General features: G+C 44.8%; 1 protein-coding gene across 9 annotated transcripts in view; it reads right to left on the bottom strand.

Moving 5' to 3' along the window:
- mbnl3 (muscleblind-like splicing regulator 3) overlaps positions 1–14,402 on the bottom strand; it is an 89,832-nt gene that overhangs the window by 18,712 nt on the left and 56,718 nt on the right. For 8 of the 9 annotated variants that reach the window (XM_042325925.1, XM_042325921.1, XM_042325920.1 and 5 more), the window contains 4 exons: positions 9,452–9,637; positions 8,818–9,030; positions 8,432–8,665; positions 4,153–4,303 (listed from right to left, as the gene is read on the bottom strand). In XM_042325925.1, the coding sequence (XP_042181859.1) occupies positions 4,153–4,303; positions 8,432–8,665; positions 8,818–9,030; positions 9,452–9,526 (673 nt within the window). In that variant the 5' untranslated portion in view covers positions 9,527–9,637. Of the gene's footprint in view, positions 1–4,152; positions 4,304–8,119; positions 8,221–8,431; positions 8,666–8,817; positions 9,031–9,451; positions 9,638–14,402 lie in introns of those variants that run through there. The other variant, XM_042325928.1, reaches the window with a different exon arrangement.

Raw genomic sequence — 14,402 nt, 5'->3', positions numbered from 1 at the left:
AGGACAAGACAAAAACAACATTCAGGTTAGTGCAAGCCACAAGAACAGCGTGTAAATAATGGCTAATATAACCTGTCACAGTCAACTAGAACACAGCAGAGACAACATGGAGGCTTAAAGGCAGACAGACAGAACACAGAACACGGGAACAGAGCAGTGGAGGGCATAGGATGCAGAGAGCATTAATAGTGTTCAATTGCTCATTGCTGTTAAGTTTGGATGGATACGGCATATCAATTGTTATTGTGATACTTTAATAGCAATATAGACCTGATGATGGAACAGCTGAGGAAAGTGGAGGAGTGGATCAGTCAGAGATCTATACATTCTCTCCCAGAGTGTGCTGGGTGCTGTTGCTGCATACTTTAGGCCACCTAGAGCAGATTGTGCCAGTATTTGTGCGTGATAGCAGGGGACCAGTTAAGCATGGGACAAAGACACAGAGTGCAGGGGACAGAGAGGGAGAAAGAAGGAGAGAAAAATAGAGTGAGAGTAGGAGGGAAGGACAGAGTACACCCAATAAGCTCTATCCCAGACAGAAGGACAGAGTACACCCAATAAGCTCTATCCCAGACAGAAGGACAGAGTACACCCAATAAGCTCTATCCCAGACAGAAGGACAGAGTACACCCAATAAGCTCTATCCCAGACAGGACAGAGTACACCCAATAAGCCCTATCCCAGACAGAAGGACAGAGTACACCCAATAAGCCCTATCCCAGACAGAAGGACAGAGTACACCCAATAAGCTCTATCCCAGACAGAAGGACAGTACACCCAATAAGCTCTATCCCAGACAGGACAGAGTACACCCAATAAGCTCTATCCCAGACAGAAGGACAGAGTACACCCAATAAGCTCTATCCCAGACAGGACAGAGTACACCCAATAAGCTCTATCCCAGACAGAAGACCAGAGTACACCCAATAAGCCCTATCCCAGACAGAAGGACAGAGTACACCCAATAAGCTCTATCCCTGACAGAAGGACAGAGTACACCCAATAAGCTCTATCCCAGACAGGACAGAGTACACCCAATAAGCTCTATCCCAGACAGAAGGACAGAGTACACCCAATAAGCTCTATCCCAGACAGAAGGACAGAGTACACCCAATAAGCTCTATCCCAGACAGGACAAGTACACCCAATAAGCTCTATCCCAGACAGAAGGACAGAGTACACCCAATAAGCCCTATCCCAGACAGAAGGACAGAGTACACCCAATAAGCTCTATCCCTGACAGAAGGACAGAGTACACCCAATAAGCTCTATCCCAGACAGGATAGAGTACACCCAATAAGCTCTATCCCAGACAGGACAGAGTACACCCAATAAGCTCTATCCCAGACAGAAGGACAGAGTACACCCAATAAGCTCTATCCCAGACAGAAGGACAGAGTACACCCAATAAGCTCTATCCCAGACAGGACAGAGTACACCCAATAAGCTCCATCCCAGACAGAAGGACAGAGTACACCCAATAAGCTCTATCCCAGACAGGACAGAGTACACCCAATAAGCTCTATCCCAGACAGAAGGACAGAGTACACCCAATAAGCTCTATCCCAGACAGGACAGAGTACACCCAATAAGCTCTATCCCAGACAGAAGGACAGAGACCCAATAAGCTCTATCCCAGACAGGACAGAGTACACCCAATAAGCTCTATCCCAGACAGAAGGACAGAGTACACCCAATAAGCTCTATCCCAGACAGGACAGAGTACACCCAATAAGCTCTATCCCTGACAGAAGGACAGTACACCCAATAAGCTCTATCCCAGACAGGACAGAGTACACCCAATAAGCTCTATCCCAGACAGAAGGACAGAGTACACCCAATAAGCTCTATCCCAGACAGTACACCCAATAAGAATTATCCCAGACAGAAGGACAGAGTACACCCAATAAGCTCTATCCCAGACAGGACAGAGTACACCCAATAAGAATTATCCCAGACAGAAGGACAGAGTACACCCAATAAGCTCTATCCCAGACAGAAGGACAGAGTACACCCAATAAGCTTATCCCAGACAGAAGGACAGAGTACACCCATTATAAGCTCTATCCCAGACAGAAGGACAGAGTACACCCAATAAGCTCTATCCCAGACAGAAGGACAGAGTACACCCAATAAGAATTATCCCAGACAGAAGGACAGAGTACACCCAATAAGCTCTATCCCAGACAGAAGGACAGAGTACACCCAATAAGAATTATCCCAGACAGAAGGACAGAGTACACCCAATAAGCTCTATCCCAGACAGAAGGACAGAGTACACCCAATAAGAATTATCCCAGACAGAAGGACAGAGTACACCCAATAAGCTCTATCCCAGACAGGACAGAGTACACCCAATAAGCTCTATCCCAGACAGAAGGACAGAGTACACCCAATAAGCTCTATCCCAGACAGAAGGACAGAGTACACCCATAAGCTCTATCCCAGACAGAAGGACAGAGTACACCCTCTATCCCAGACAGAAGGACAGAGTACACCCAATAAGCTCTATCCCAGACAGAAGGACAGAGTCCCAGGATAAGCTCTATCCCAGACAGGACAGAGTACACCCAATAAGCTCTATCCCAGACAGGACAGAGTACACCCAATAAGAATTATCCCAGACAGAAGGACAGAGTACACCCAATAAGCTCTATCCCAGACAGAAGGACAGAGTACACCCAATAAGCTCTATCCCAGACAGGACAGAGTACACCCAATAAGCTCTATCCCAGACAGAAGGACAGAGTACACCCAATAAGAATTATCCCAGACAGAAGACAGAGTACACCCAATAAGCTCTATCCCAGACAGAAGGACAGAGTACACCCAATAAGCTCTATCCCAGACAGAAGGACAGAGTACACCCAATAAGAATTATCCCAGACAGAAGGACAGAGTACACCCAATAAGCTCTATCCCAGACAGAAGGACAGAGTACACCCAATAAGCTCTATCCCAGACAGAAGGACAGAGTACACCCAATAAGCTCTATCCCAGACAGAAGGACAGAGTACACCCAATAAGAATTATCCCAGACAGAAGGACAGAGTACACCCAATAAGCTCTATCCCAGACAGAAGGACAGAGTACACCCAATAAGCTCTATCCCAGACAGAAGGACAGAGTACACCCAATAAGAATTATCCCAGACAGAAGGACAGAGTACACCCAATAAGCTCTATCCCAGACAGAAGGACAGAGTACACCCAATAAGCTCTATCCCAGACAGAAGGACAGAGTACACCCAATAAGCTCTATCCCAGACAGGACAGAGTACACCCAATAAGAATTATCCCAGACAGAAGGACAGAGTACACCCAATAAGCTCTATCCCAGACAGGACATTGTATACACTCAGCACAGAGCGAGAGTTCCTCAATACTCACAAGGAACCCGCTTTCTTCTCTCATGTCCCTACAATATATTCTATACCATAACACATCCCCTCTATCAAATAGACATCCACTGGTATGTGTATCAGTACTCCTGAGTAATATGTTCATAGTAATATGTCGTAGTACTAATGTTTGACATTATGTTTGTTTGACAATCTGCTGTGTCCTTTCTTCTGTCTGTTTCCATGTGCAGTCCTTATTTAGACCGTTGGCAGTTAACTTGACCCCCAGATGACAGTACAGTGTGAAGCTGCCATGTCAGTCTGTCTGGCCTAGCTAGCCCTGTGTCAGTCTGTCTGGCCTAGCTTGCCCTCCCCTGTGTCAGTCTGTCTGGCCTAGCTAGCCCTCCCCTGTGTCAGTCTGTCTGGCATAGCTAGCCCTGCCCTGTGTCAGTGTCTGGCCTAGATAGCCATCCCCTGTGTCAGTCTGTCTGGCCTAGCTAGCCCTGCCCTGTGTCAGTGTCTGGCCTAGCTAGCCATCCCCTGTGTCAGTCTGTCTGGCCTAGCTAGCCCTGCCCTGTGTCAGTGTCTGGCCTAGCTAGCCATCCCCTGTGTCAGTCTGTCTAGCCTAGCTTGCCCTCCCCTGTGTCAGTCTGTCTGGCCTAGCTAGCCCTCCCCAGTACACTTAGTTCACCTATCTAAATCAGACTCAGGATAGATAAGTTCACCCAACTTAATTGAATTAATAATTCAGTCTACTTACTTTTTAAAAGGAATGCCAAATTATTCTATTTGACAGAGTAGACTAGACTCACCAGGGTGGATAAAGGCTGGCTGCTGCAGCTGCATGTTAGCCAGGGCCTGCTGATAGTGGAACATGCTGGGGTTGAACACAGCACCACCCCCGTTACTCTTCTCTAAGGTGGGCCTCTTTGGTAGCTGTTGCATTGCCCCATGGGGCAGGGCCTGGGGAAGTAGAAAAGGGGGGAGAGAGAGAGAGAGTGAGAGAGAGAGAGAGAGAGAGAGAGAAAGTGAAAGTGACAGCATTTGGGCTCAGAAATTGTGTAGTACAATGCATCTACGGTTGAAGCCGGAAGTTTACATACACTTAGGTTGGAGTCATTAAAACTTGTTTTTCAACCACTCTACAAATTTCTTGTTAACAAACTATAGTTTTGGCAAGTCTGTTAGGACATCTACTTTGTGCATGACACAAGTATTTTTTCCAACAATTGTTTACAGACAGATTATTTCACTTATAATTCACTGTATCACAATTCCAGTGGGTCAGAAGTTTACATACACTAAGTTGACTGTGCCTTTAAACAACTTGGAAAATTCCAGAAAATGATGTCATGGCTTTAGATGCTTCCGATAGGCTAATTGACATCATTTGAGTCAATTGGAGGTATATCTTTGGAGGGAGTTGAAAGTCCGTGTTGCCCAGCAACAGCCCCAAAACATCACTGCTCTAGAGGAGATCTGCATGGAGGAATGGGCCAAAATAACAGCAACCGTGTGTGAAAACCTTGTGAAGACTTACAGAAAACGTTTGACCTCTGTCATTGCCAACAAAGGGTATATAACAAAGTATTGAGATAAACTTTTGTTACTGACCAAATACTTATTTTCCACCATAATTTGCAAATAAATTCATTAAAAATCGTACAATGAGACTTTATGGATTTTTTTTCTCATTTTGTCTGTCATAGTTGAAGTGTACCTATGATGAAAATTACAGGCCTCTCTCATCTTTCTAAGTGGGAGAACTTGCACAATTGGTGGCTGACTAAATACTTTTTTGCCCCACTGTATATCCATAGTAAAACGAGTCCTATATCGACATAACCTGAAAGGCCACTCAGCAAGTAAGAAGCCACTGCTCCAAAACCGCCATAAAAAAGTCAGACTACGGTTTGCAACTGCATATGGGGACAAAGATCGTACTTTTTGTAGAAATGTCCTCTGGTCTGATGAAACAAAAATAGAACTGTTTGGCCATAATGACCATCGTTATGTTTGGAAGAAAAATGGGGGAGGCTTGCAAGCCGAAGAACACCATCCCAGCCGTGAAGCAGCATCATGTTGTGGAGGTGCTTTGCTGCAGGAAGGACTGGTGCACTTCACAAAATAGATTGAATCATGAGGAGGAAAATGATGTGGATATATTGAAGCAACATCTCAGACTTCAGTCAGGTAGTTAAAGCTTGGTTGCAAATGGGTCTTCCAAATGGACAATGACCCCAAGCATACTTCCAAAGTTGTGGCAAAATGGCTTAAGGACAACAAAGTCGAGGTATTGGAGTGGCCATTACAAAGCCCTGACCTCAATTCTATAGACAATTTGTGGGCAGAACTGAAAATGTGTGTGCGAGCAAGGAAGCCTATAAACCTGACTCAGTTACACCTGCTCTGTAAGGGGGAATGGGCCAAAATTCACCCAACTTATTGTGGGAAGCTTGTAGAAGGCTACCCGAAACGTTTGACCCAAGTTAAACAATTTAAAGGCAATGCTACCAAATACATGTAAATGTCTGACCCACTGGGAATGTGATGAATGAAATAAAAGCTGAAATAAATCATTCTCTCTACTATTATTCTGACATTTCACATTCTTAAAATAAAGTGGTGATCCTAACTGACCTAAGACAGGGAATTTGTACTAGGATTAAATGTCAGAAATTGTGAAAAACTGAGTTTAAATGTATTTGGCTAAGCTGTATGTAAACTTCCGACTTCAACTGCATGTACTTTGAATTACATAAAAACATTTCGTGTCAAACTACTCTGAAACAGCCTACTACCCTAACATGAAACCCATTCTGAGGCTTGAACAGCATCACTGCCCTTGCTGGTAGTTCCCCACCTATAGAGGATGCTACTGTATTAGAAATCCCTCAGACCAACCATAGCAAAACAGGGCTGTCAGTCTAGAATCAATTTTCTGATGGAAAATGTGACGCACCATCGGACAGAAATGGAAGAAACACTTACACACATAAAAGTGAAATCAGAAAAGATAGTGATAAAAAGGTAAAAATACCACAGGCTGGGGGCGGAGTTAACACAACAAGCAGTGAGCACACGATGACAGCCAACCAATGAGGATCAAGCAAATGACACAGACAGTAAACCAGTGGAAATTGGGGTGAGGTCAGAGAGAGAGAGAGAGAGAGAGAGAGAGAGAGAGAGAGAGAGAGAGAGAGAGAGAGAGAGAGAGAGAGAGAGAGAGAGAGAGATGTGATGTGATGCGTGATGCAGAATGGGAATAGATGAAGGTGAAGTTGAAGGAAACAACCCACAGAGAAGCAACACATGAAGGATTACAAAGGAGAATGATGATATAACCTGACGGGAGTAAAGCCTGACAAACAATCAACCCCTAGAAGCAGACCAGAGGACCAACAAATGCAGATGAACAAGAAAAAATGCCCAAAATGCTTTAAAAAATCTATATTTTCCTTCCCTCTCCACATCTTTCTTTGTCTCACTCCCTCCCACTCTCTCTCTATTGTGTTTTTACACACCTGCAATGCAGACAGTCTGTTTGCTGTTGTTCATCCTGTCAGATTGAACTCCTGTTGCCTCCTTATATGACAGAAGATACATAGGCCCAGAGGGTTCTGGTCAAAAGTAGTGCACTATATAGGAAATAGGGTGCCATTTGGGATGCTGCCCAGCCTCAAACACAAGCCAGCCTCCAGCAAAAACACTTCTCACACACTATACAGCAAGAAAAGACATTCTTTCATCTCTGGTGGGTAATGTGCTAGTGGTGTGCTGCCCTTATCCTGCTTAGCAACAGTAAATAAATACCCAACTGCAGAACATTTTAAACACGTGAAATATAAACTCAGTCTCTGCAGATTACAAAGAACCAATGCAGACCAAAGATGCGTCTGAAATTCAAATAAAATGAAATCTAACTTTATTTGTAACATGCGCCGAATACAACAAGTGTAGACCTTACCGTGAAATGCTTACTTACAGGCCCTTAACCAACAGTGCAGTTCAAGAAATAGTTAAGAAAATATTTACCAAATAAACTAAAGTAAAGAATTATTTAAAAAAGTAAAACAAAAAATAACAATAACGAGGCTATATACAGAGGTAACAGGTACTGAGTCAATGTGGGGTTAGAAGGTTAGTCGAGGTACATGTAGGTAGGGGTGAAGTGACTACGCATAGATAATAAACAGCGAGGGGGGGTCAATGTAAATAGTCTGGTGGCCATTTGATGAATTGTTCAGCAGTCTTTTGGCTTGGGGGTAGAAGCTGTTAAGGAGCCTTTTGGTCCTAGACTTGGCGCTCCAGTACCGCTTGCTGTGCAGTAGCAGAGAGACCAGTCTATGACTTGGGTGACTGGAGTTTTGACCATTTTTGTGGCTTTCCTCTGACACTGCCTAGTATACAGGTTCTGGATGGCAGGAAGCTTGGCCTCAGTGATGGGGGGTGTGGTCATGCCCTCTTCACGACTGTCTTGGTGTGTTTGGACCATGATAGTTTGTTGGTGATGTGGACACCAAGGAACTTGAAACTCTTGACCCGGTCCACTCCAAGCACTTTATGGCTACCGACGTGAGTGCTACATGGCGGTAATCATTTAGGCAGGTTACCTTCGCTTCCTTGGGCACAGGGACTATGTAAGTATTACAGACACGGTCAGGGAGAGGTTGAAAATGTCAGTGAAGACACTTGCCAGTTGGTGCGCGCATGCTTTGAGTACACACCCTGGTAATCCTTCTGGCCTAGCGGCATTGTGAATGTTAACCTGTTTGAAGGTCTTCCTCACATTGGTTACCGAGAGCATTATCACATAGTCGTCCGGAACAGCTGGTGCTCTCATGCATGCTTCAGTATTGCTTGCCTTTAGCTAGCGCTGCCTATTTAAAAATAAGATGGAGAACAAGATATAGGACTAAAAATACCAGAGTTTTGGCTCAGGTACAGCCGACTAGCAGTAGCTTACGCTACATACAACCCCCCCCAAAAAACACTTAAATTCAAAGTATTGATATAATATTGACCAAAATAATATTGCGATATGCAACTGTATCAATATTTAACCCATCAGTAGTGTTTACCATGACTCACCATGGCATTGGCTGTTTGGCTGGCCTGGTGCTGGGCGGCCTTAATCCTTGCCTGCAGGTGGGCAGGGGGGTGGAAGTACTTGCATTTGTCCCTGGAGCAGCGGCCCTTGATGTAGTCCATACAGACGATGACTGAGTTTTCACTGCCGTCCACCATGGCTGCCTCCATAGGGTGGGCATAGCGGCAGTCGCCCTCGCCCCGCGTGCAGTTACCCCTCTGGAACTCACGACATACCTGGGTGGTGTTAGGGTTGGGGGGGGTGGGGGTGGCACAGTCAGAGAAGGAGTTCGTACCACAGGACAAGAATGATTCTATTATATTCTATCATTCTATTTCTCTGCTACAGACTGGGCTACTGCAAGGACACAAACAAACACAACACATACCTCCAGCTTGTCTGTCCGCATGTGTTTCTGCTGGGAGCTGCTGTTGCCCATGACCTGGAGGCCGGTGGGGCTCCCTGGGACCAGCAGGGGGGCCTGGTGTAGCAGCTCAGGCATCAGGCCCATCCCTGGACCCATGTGGCTCAGATACGGGCTGAACGCCATACTGGGACTGGTGGCCAGGGACGACATACTGGGAGTCATAGGGAACGTAGTCTGAGAGAGAAGGAGAGGTGGAGAGAGGGAGGAAATGAGGGGAGATCAGACAGAGAAACAGCCTGTGAACAGCCATGGTTCAAACTGTCGATAAATGGAGAAATAGAACTGTGTAAATCGAATGTGTTGACTAAATAATGAGGATGGTTTGGTGTAGGCTACATACTATGGACTATACATGAAGTACTCACTTTGTTGTCTGGGCTACATTCTATGGACTATACATGAAGTACTCACTGTGTAGTGTGGGCTACATACTATGCACTATACATGAAGTACTCACTGTGTAGTGTGGGCTACATACTATGCACTATACATGAAGTACTCACTGTGTAGTGTGGACTACATACTATGGACTATACATGAAGTACTCACTTTGCAGTGTGGGCAACATACTATGGACTATACATGAAGTACTCACTGTGTAGTGTGGGCTATTCACTATGGGCTGCAACTGGGCTCCTGGCAGCATGAACTGCATCTGTTGGGCCAACATGGCCGCTGCTGTCTTCTGCTGGATCAGGTTGTTTCTCCCGTTGATCTCCAGCTGGGTCTTGAGGTGGGGAGGGGGGTGCAGGTACTTACAGTTGTCACGCGTGCAGCGTCCCTGGGGAAGGGGAGAGAAGAGAGAGTGGCTGAGTTGTGGTGCATCGTAGCTGATGAATTGCGGCATCTCTTAGCTATTTAGATTTAGGAGAGATGAACCGGAGTGACAGGAAGATGAGAGTAATGTGATTGGGGATCAATCACTCTGGAGTTCCCCTGACAGGACAGCCATAAAGACAACAAGATGGAGACCTCCATGTCATTTAGGAGGAAAAGCTGTTCAAGCTCTATCACATGGGGTACATCCCAAATGCACCCTATTCTCTATATAGTGTACTACTTCTGACCAGGGCACATAGGGCTTGCAGTATACAGTATAAGTAATAGGGTGCCATTTGGGATACTCACCCTTGAAGTGAAGTGCATTACTTGAGGTGTAAATGCTCAAACATGGGATAAAGTAGAAATTCAGTAAAGCCCATTTTGAGATAGAAAATCCCTCACTGAATATCACACAGTAGATAGTGATATAGGCAGTGATAGTAAGTCATAAGAGACAGTACATGCAAGGTAATTAATACCAACATAGAACTCAATTTTGAGTGTTTTATTTTGTAATATATCCCAACTGGAAGTATCGAGGACATTGAGAGAAAAAAGTGCAGGGAATGAAATTACTGTTTAATTCTACCTCTTAATTGACATAGTACTATCTCTGAACCAAATTAAAATGTTAGTAACAATTACACTATGTACCCAGGTATTCAAGGATTTTTTATTTTAATTGAAAAATTAAGTGTTATTGAAATAGCGCCTGTTGTGTGTCTGCCAGGTTTCACTATTTTCACCTTTGCACAGTTATGTTCGTGGTACCATGCTGACAAAGGCTAAACTCAGGGGAATAGGGTGTCCTAATTGACACCCAGAGCTCTATGCATACAATTTGGAACAGATCCAGGGTAAAGAAAACACATGCTACAATCTCACCCTGGTCCTAAATCAGGCCAGGCCTTATAGCCATATACCCAGTGCAGATGTCGGATCTTAACTTGATCACTTTTTTGTCGCAGAGAATTTTCCTGCTGAGTCAGGAAATTTTGTGATTTCCTGAAAATCAGCAGTTGTCTTTCTCTCCATGCAGTGGCAGTCAAGTCATTGAGATCAGGGCTTAATGTCATTGTGGCCGAGCGACAACATTAAGAACATACAGCTGGTGGGGTTATACACTCCATTGGCAGGACAGAACAGCCTCTGGTAAGACACGGGGCGGGGGCCTATGTATATATGTGAACAACAGCTGGGGCACAATATCTAAGGAAGTCTCAAGGTTTTTCTCACCTGAGGTAGAGTATCTCATGATAAGCTGTAGACCACACTATCTACCTAGAGAGTTTTCAACTGTATTTTTTGTAATTGTCTACATACCACCACAGACCGATGCTGGCACTAAAACCACGCTCAATGAGCTGTATGCTGCCATAAGCAAACAGGAAAACGCTCATCCAGAGGTGGCACTCCAAGTGGCCGGGGACTTTAATGCAGCGAAACTTAAATCAGTCTTACCTCATTTCTACCAGCATGTTAAATGTGCAACTAGAGGGGGAAAAAATCTAGACCACCTTTACTCCACATACAGAGAAGCATACAAAGCTCTCTCTCGCCCTCCATTTGGCAAATCTGACCATAATTATATCCTCCTGATTCCTGCTTACAAGCCAAATTTGAAGCAGGAAGCACCAGTGACTCGGTCAATAAATTACTGGACTGCATTGGTAGCACAGACTGGAATATGTTCCGGGATTCTTCTGATGACATTGAGGAGTACATCACATCAGTCAATGGATTTATCAATAAGTGCATCGAGGACGCCGTCCCCACAGTGACTGTACGTATATACCCTAACCAGAAGCCATGGATTACAGGCAACATTCGCACTGAGCTAAACGGTAGAGCTGCTGCATTCAAATAGATAGACTCTAATCCTTAAGCTTATAAGAAATCCTGCTATGCCCTCCGACGAACTATCAAACAGGCAAAGCGTCAATACAGGATTAAGATGTGGCAGGGCTTGCAAACTATTACAGACTACAAAATGGAAGCACAGCCGAGAGCTGCCCAGTGACACGAGCCTACCAGACGAGCTAAATAACTTCTGTGTTCGCTTCGAGGCAAGTAACACTGAAACATGCATGAGAGCATCAGCTGATTCTGGACAACTGTGTGATCACGCTCTCCGCAGCCGATGTGAGTTAAGACCTTCAAACAGGTCAACATTCACAAGGCCGCAGGGCTAGACGGATTACCAGAACGTGTACTCCGAGCATGTGCTGACCAACTGCAAGTGTCTTCACTGACATTTCCAACCTGTCTGTGACCGAGTCTGTAATACCAACATGTTTCAAGCAGACCACCATAGTCCCTGTGCCCAAGAACACTAAGGTAACCTGCCTAAATGACTACCGACCTGTAGCACTCATGTCTGTAGACATGAAATGCTTTGAAAGGCTGGTCAGAGCTCACATCAACACCATTATCCCAGAAACGCTAGACCCACTCCAATTTGCATACCGCACCAACAGATCCACAGATGATGCAATCTCTATTGCACTCCACACTGCCCTTTCACACCTGGACAAAAGGAACACCTATGTGAGAATGCTATTCATCGACTACAGCTCAGTGTCCAACACCATAGTGTCCTCAAAGCTCATCACTAAGCTAAGGACCCTGGGACTAAACACCTCCCTCTGCAACTGGATCCTGGACCTCCTTAAGGGCGGTCCCAGGTGGTAAAGGTAGGTAACAACACATCCGCCACGCTGATCCTCAACACGGAGGCCTCTCAGGGGTGCATGCTCAGTCTCCTTCTGTACTCCCTGTTCACTCATGACTGCACGGCCATGCACAACTCCAACACCATCATTAAGTTTGCTGATGACACAAAAGTGGTAGGCCTGATCACCGCCAATGGGAGGAGGTCAGAGACCTGACCATGTGGTGCAAGGACAACAACCTATCCCTCAACGTGATCCAGACAAAGGAGATGATTGTGGACTACAGGAAAAGGAGGACCAAGCACGCCCCCATTCTCATTGACAGGACTGTAAGTTAGTAGTAGGTTTTAAGTTCCTCGGCGTACACATCACAGACAAACTGAATTGGTCCACCCACACAGACAGCATCGTGAAGAAGGCGCAGCAGCGCCTCTTCAACCTCAGGAGGCTGAAGAAATTGGGCTTGTCACCAAAAGCACTCACAAACTTCTACAGATGCACAATCGAGAGCACCCTGTCGGGCTGTATCACCGCCTGGTACGGCAACTGCACCGCCCACAACCGTAAGGCTCTCCAGAGGGTAGTGAGGTCTGCACAACGCATCACCGGGGGCAAACTACCTGCCCTCCAGGACACCTCCACCCCCCGATGTCACAGGAAGGCCATAAAGATCATCAAGGACAACAACCACCCGAGCCACTGCCTGTTCACCCCGCTATCATCCAGAAGGCGAGATCAGTACAGGTGCATCAAAGCTGGGACCGAGAGACTGAAAAACAGCTTCTATCTCAAGGCCATCAGACTGTTAAATACTAACATTGAGTGGCTGCTGCCAACACACTGACTCAACTCCAGCCACTATAATAATGGGAATTGATGGGAAATTATGTAAAATATATCACTAGCCACTTTAAACAATGCTACCTAATATAATGTTTACATACCCTACATTATTCATCTCATATGTATATGTATATACTGTACTCTATATCATCTACTGCATCTTTATGTAATACATGTATCACTAGCCACTTTAACTATGCCACTTTGTTTACATACTCATCTCATATGTATATACTGTACTCAATACCATCTACTGTATCTTGCCTATGCCGCTCTGTACCATCACTCATTCATATATCTTTATGTACATATTCTTTATCCCCTTACACTTGTGTCTATGAGGTAGTAGTTTTGGAATTGTTAGCTAGATTACTTGTTGGTTATTACTGCATTGTCGGAACTAGAAGCACAAGCATTTCGCTACACTCGCATTAACATCTGCTAACCATGTGTATGTGACAAATAACATTTGATTTGATTTTGATTGCATTTGACTGTAGTGGAGCAGGTTGAGTGCCTTGGTGTCCACACCAACAAACTAACATGGTCCAAGCACACCAAGACAGTCGTGAAGAGGGCACGACAAAACCTTTTTTTTCTTTATTTGATTTCTTACTTATCTATTCTTTACACTTATTTTTCTTGAAACTGCATTGTTGGTTAAGGGCTTGTAAGTAAGCATTTCACTGTTGTATTCGCGCATGTGATAAATCAAATTTGATTTGATATGATTTGATGTTTATGCATTTGAGCCTATCCAAAGACGATTTAGTTGAGCTAAGACAGTGGTCTTTGATATGTAAATGGTCAGTGTATTCTTTTTACTTCTTGAAAATGATTAACTTGTGGGTCTAATGGGCTCCGATAGGGCAGTGCACAATTGGCCCGGCGTCATTGTAAATATGAAATTGTTCTTAACTGACTTGCCTAGTTAAATAAAAACAAATATTTAAAAAAAATGTAGGCTCATGCTGGTCACTAGATTGCCCAGCACTCATGGAGTGTGCTGCTTAGACCACTGCACTATGGCAATTCACAATGCTCTAGCAAGCACAGAGAAAACAATGAATTATGTAAGAGGGTGATGATGTGGTAGGCACAGCTTGTCCCATGAATTAATCACAAAAATTGAGGATGAGATGATAACTGCGAAACAAACATTCTGGATAATATAGAGAATCTGGAACTATTTATTGATCAGCATTATGA

The sequence above is a fragment of the Oncorhynchus tshawytscha genome, linkage group LG08, assembly GCF_018296145.1.
Source record: "Oncorhynchus tshawytscha isolate Ot180627B linkage group LG08, Otsh_v2.0, whole genome shotgun sequence".
In the NCBI taxonomy this organism is placed as follows: Eukaryota; Metazoa; Chordata; class Actinopteri; order Salmoniformes; family Salmonidae; genus Oncorhynchus; species Oncorhynchus tshawytscha.
This window is presented reverse-complemented; position numbering and strand designations above follow the sequence as displayed.